The sequence below is a fragment of the Castanea sativa genome, chromosome 9 (assembly GCF_040712315.1).
Source record: "Castanea sativa cultivar Marrone di Chiusa Pesio chromosome 9, ASM4071231v1".
In the NCBI taxonomy this organism is placed as follows: domain Eukaryota; kingdom Viridiplantae; phylum Streptophyta; class Magnoliopsida; order Fagales; family Fagaceae; genus Castanea; species Castanea sativa.
Window position 1 is genome coordinate 4547540 of NC_134021.1, and position 4173 is coordinate 4551712.

Consider the following 4173-nt stretch of genomic DNA (forward strand, 5'->3'; position numbering starts at 1 on the left):
CAAGGTTTGACTTCCCCAGCTTTGTTTCCTTCTTCTCAACATTTCCCATCACCTTTTTGACATTTCCCAACTCCTGAAAAACTTCTGACATGGGCATAGGGTGAGCTACTCCCATCATACTTCCTGAAAAGTTGCTGTCACCCTGACATGGCGTCTCAAGCACGCGACTCCCACCAGACCCCGAGAACACCGATTGAACCATTTCCGGCGACTTCAACGTATCACCCACCATGGGACTTGAGCGCTGCGTCGTCGCTCCACCATTTCCTTGTTTATTAAACTCTTTTCCACCACGCCGGACTGGATCGCCCCTTAGCCAAGCACCATATTAGAGCTGGTTGTCTTCTGTCATCTCGTTGTGGCCTTGGCCTTCATTGCAGTCCCTAAGGGCATGATTGAGGAACCCACACCTGTAACAGAAATTGGGTAACCTCTCATATTTGAAGTTAACCCATTTTGATTCACCACCTTCAATGGTAATCTTCCTCCCACGCACCAGCCTCCTTGTTACATCAATTCGCACTCGTACGCGCAAACATTTACCCCATTGCACCCCTGAATCTGGCACATCCACATCTAGCACCTTACCTAGGCTTGAACCAATAGTCCTTCCAGTTTCTTTCGTTCTGCTTTTCAATGGTAGATTATAAATCTGAATCCAAAAGGGGACCCATTTTAGGTCTATCTCCTTTGGGTTTAACTCCCTTTCAAACTCTTGGATTATAACTAGTTGCTTCTCATAGCTCCAAGGGCTCATATCCATCACCTTCTTTTTGTCTTTCTCATCTCCAAATTCTACCAGAAATAGTTCCTCATCCAACTCGGATATTTGGACCCCTTTGTTGGTTTTCCATAGCATTCGTAAATTTTTCCTCAGAGCCTCCAGGTATACACTTCTCTGGGTCAACACCTTCAAGATAGCACAACATTTTCTCACATCTCTTGCTGCCTTCGTACTGCTACTGTCTAGATCTATCCTAACATCTTCCTCCTCCGTGAACTTTAGCTTTTTCCATAACTCTTCAAGTTCCTCTGCCATAATTAATTCTTCCTCCTAGATACTTCTCAGGTATCGAAACAAGAGCCTAGCTTTCACCACTAGCAGGAGCAACAAGGGGAAAAAAGGCACTCCCCACTACCACTACCTCACTCAACGGAGGTCACCCCACCTCTTGCAAAAGTTGCAAGACACGCTACTGCTACTACGCGCAAAGGCACGAGTGCACTTTGTTGAGTATATTTTCTCTTATTTAAATTATCATTTTATCACACATTAAACAGTAAAAAAGTCATTGAAGTGGACCTATTAGTGTAATTTTACACAATTCACAAACCCAACTAGGTCACATGGTTTGCTTAAATCCCATTGGGTTTTACTAGTTTTGACATGGTCTTGTGCAAGTTTGATCCAATTGATCACCAAGACTGGACACCATAAATGTATTTTCCATTATACTATAAAAGTGGCTGCTAATGGGTGGCTAGATCTGCTTAGCAAGCACCCTGTAGTTGCAATCAGTCAATGAGGAGAAGATTTTTTATTTATTTATTATTATTGGTAAGCACGCACCAAATAGGTCTTTGAACCCACAACCTTACCCTCCCCCTAGAACTTGTAAAAGCACAAGGTGCTAGTTGACAAAAAGAATAATCTAGCACTTTAATTGTATAATGTGTTAATGTATAAGTATTGTAGGATAAGAAAGAGAAGTTTAGACAAAGAACAAACTTATGCACAAAAAGCTCTTAAGTTTAGATAATAAACTTAAGTTTAGATAGAGAAGTCAAATACTAATGTTTTGTTAAAAAAATTTGGGGGGCAATAAATGTTTAGCTCCATTCGCTGCCTGTTGTTGTTGGTTTTAGTAACAAGAACGGAATATTTTCATACTAGTAGATATCGGTTTACTATTTCAGAATTAGTGCAATATACAATTATATAAATATATAATAAAAATATTAATACCTATTACTATTGATCTAAAATTTAAATTGATAATAGAATAAACAAAAATTCTAATGAACTGAATTGGTGGATATGGTTTTTTTTTTTTAAAATGTAAAAATTGGTTAATTGCACAAATCATATTTTTTTTTTTTTTGTGTGGATAAACTCACATATCATACATTTGTTCTTACATATTGTATTCAATGAGAAATTATGCAATACTTATGGAGGACCACATCTGCAATGCCAAATGGCCCTCCACTCCAGTAATATAAATATATAATGCCATGTGACTAATTTAAATGAGTCATTATCCTAATCATGCCCTCCAGAATTAAAAATGAAAATTGAAAACAAGAATCTTGTCGGTTCCCATCTTCGGTGCTAACAATATCTCTGTGGAAAAGTAATTCAGAACAACCACCCAACAATCTAAGCAATCTCATGCCTCTATCCACAAATACCTAAAATTAAACTGAAACACATTGATTTGAAAATAAAAATGTCAAAACTTTAAACTTCAATATATGTAATCCCATGCCTCTATCAACAAATTGAAATACCAGACTTTAAAATTTAATATCTTTGGCTCTCGGCGTTGGGATGCAGAAGTAATATTGGAAACTTCGATTGAAGCGCTGATGAAACTAATTCCAATTAGATAAATACCTATTTCAACAAATTCCACATGATCACATTATTAGCTTTTTCATATATTTTAGTTAAAGGAAATTCAAGCGTTGGGCTCCACAATGCTCTGTAAAACCCATGCCCGGTATTTTTCCTCTATTCTAGAGTATTTGCTTTCAAGCCAAAAACCCTTGCAAAACCCATTCCAGATCTGGTTGTAAGCATTTGGGGACGAGGAGAACGACATGGTGTTTAAGGACAAAAATAACGGCATGCTGTTCTGGGCCACAGAGCTCACAGTCCTAATGGTATCGAAGTGGGCAGAGGATTGTCGTTGTTGTGCTGCTGATGTTGGAACTGAGATGTGTTTTTATTTTATTATATATATATATATATATTTTTTTTTTTTTTTTGAAAGAGTGTGAGTATGATAATGACTCATTTAAATTGGACACATGGCATTATATTATTATAGTGGAGAACCATTATGTATTACTGATGTTATCTATACTACTATTTAAGGGGCTTCTCCTGTTTGGACCGATTTGTTTTTGTTCCAAAATACCCCTATACCCCTAGGTTTAAGTAGAGACAAAACTAAATGATAGTTTAGTAAATACATGTCTAACTTGCAATAAAATATTACCTACAAAATAGGAACATTCTTCTACTAACCCCTTCTTTAAAGTAACTATAAGTTTTTTTTTTTAAAATAGAAAAATAAGTTAAACACCCCACGTTTATCCAAAAACAAATTTAAATATGTAAAAAAAAAAAACTAAAGGACAATCCAAATTTTTTTGTTCTAAAATACCATTACATTCCTATGTTTAAGTAGAGACAAAATTAAAGGACAATTCAGTAAAAATACAACCCTAATTTCCACTAAAATATTGCTTAAAAAATATGGTCACTTTCCCATTGATTTTCAAATTTATGAATCTACTTATAAATTAGATTTTCAAAATAAAAATTATATATATATAATAAAAAACATAAATTTTTTTTTGTTACTATCACTAAAAGGAAACAAAGGCTCATCTCATGCACAAAACGCGTGTGACGAGGGTGGTCTCTATAAAGACGGAATAATTTCTCGTATTCCACCGCATGCCACAGTCAACACTGATTGGTGATACAAGGAAAAAAATGGTACTTCTGTAAATAAATACGCAAGGAATGGTATTTGTCAATAAGACACCTTTCAAGAAGTTTCATTTCAACTCAAAAATTGAAAAGCCTACCCTCCCACGTGATTCCCTGTCGTTATTTCTACTTTTTTTTTTTTTTTTTACTTTTCCTTCCCCTTCTTTTTCTTTCATTTGTGCGTGAGAGAATGTATGGTATGTTTTCCTTCGTTTTTTGGTTAATTTGTTGATTGGAGTGAATCTATGTGTGAGTAAACACAATGATTTAGTCAATTCTGCTTTGTCAATAAAGTCATTTTATTCATTGTTTTCTCACTCACTTTTTGACAAATGAAAGAGCCTCTGTTCAAAAGTTCGCACCATGGAATCTTCATGGAAGAGGGACTTCCCTACTTTAACTTGAAGCTTTACTCCTCATCTCTCGTAATTTTCATTTCATCACATCTT

The 4173-nt window shown here is 35.7% G+C and overlaps 1 protein-coding gene across 1 annotated transcript; it reads right to left on the reverse strand.

Moving 5' to 3' along the window:
• Nucleotides 1–328: 328 nt before the first annotated feature.
• Nucleotides 329–1039, reverse strand: LOC142610514 (uncharacterized protein At4g02000-like). Its single transcript, XM_075782325.1, has one exon. The coding sequence runs from the start codon at nt 1037–1039 to the stop codon at nt 329–331; it is 711 nt and encodes a 236-aa protein (XP_075638440.1).
• Nucleotides 1040–4173: the final 3134 nt, after the last annotated feature.

What these genes read in the sequence shown, in the direction of transcription:
- LOC142610514 (XM_075782325.1), bottom strand. Translation starts at nt 1,039, where the DNA reads ATGGCAGAGGAACTTGAAGAGTTATGGAAAAAGCTAAAGTTCACGGAG.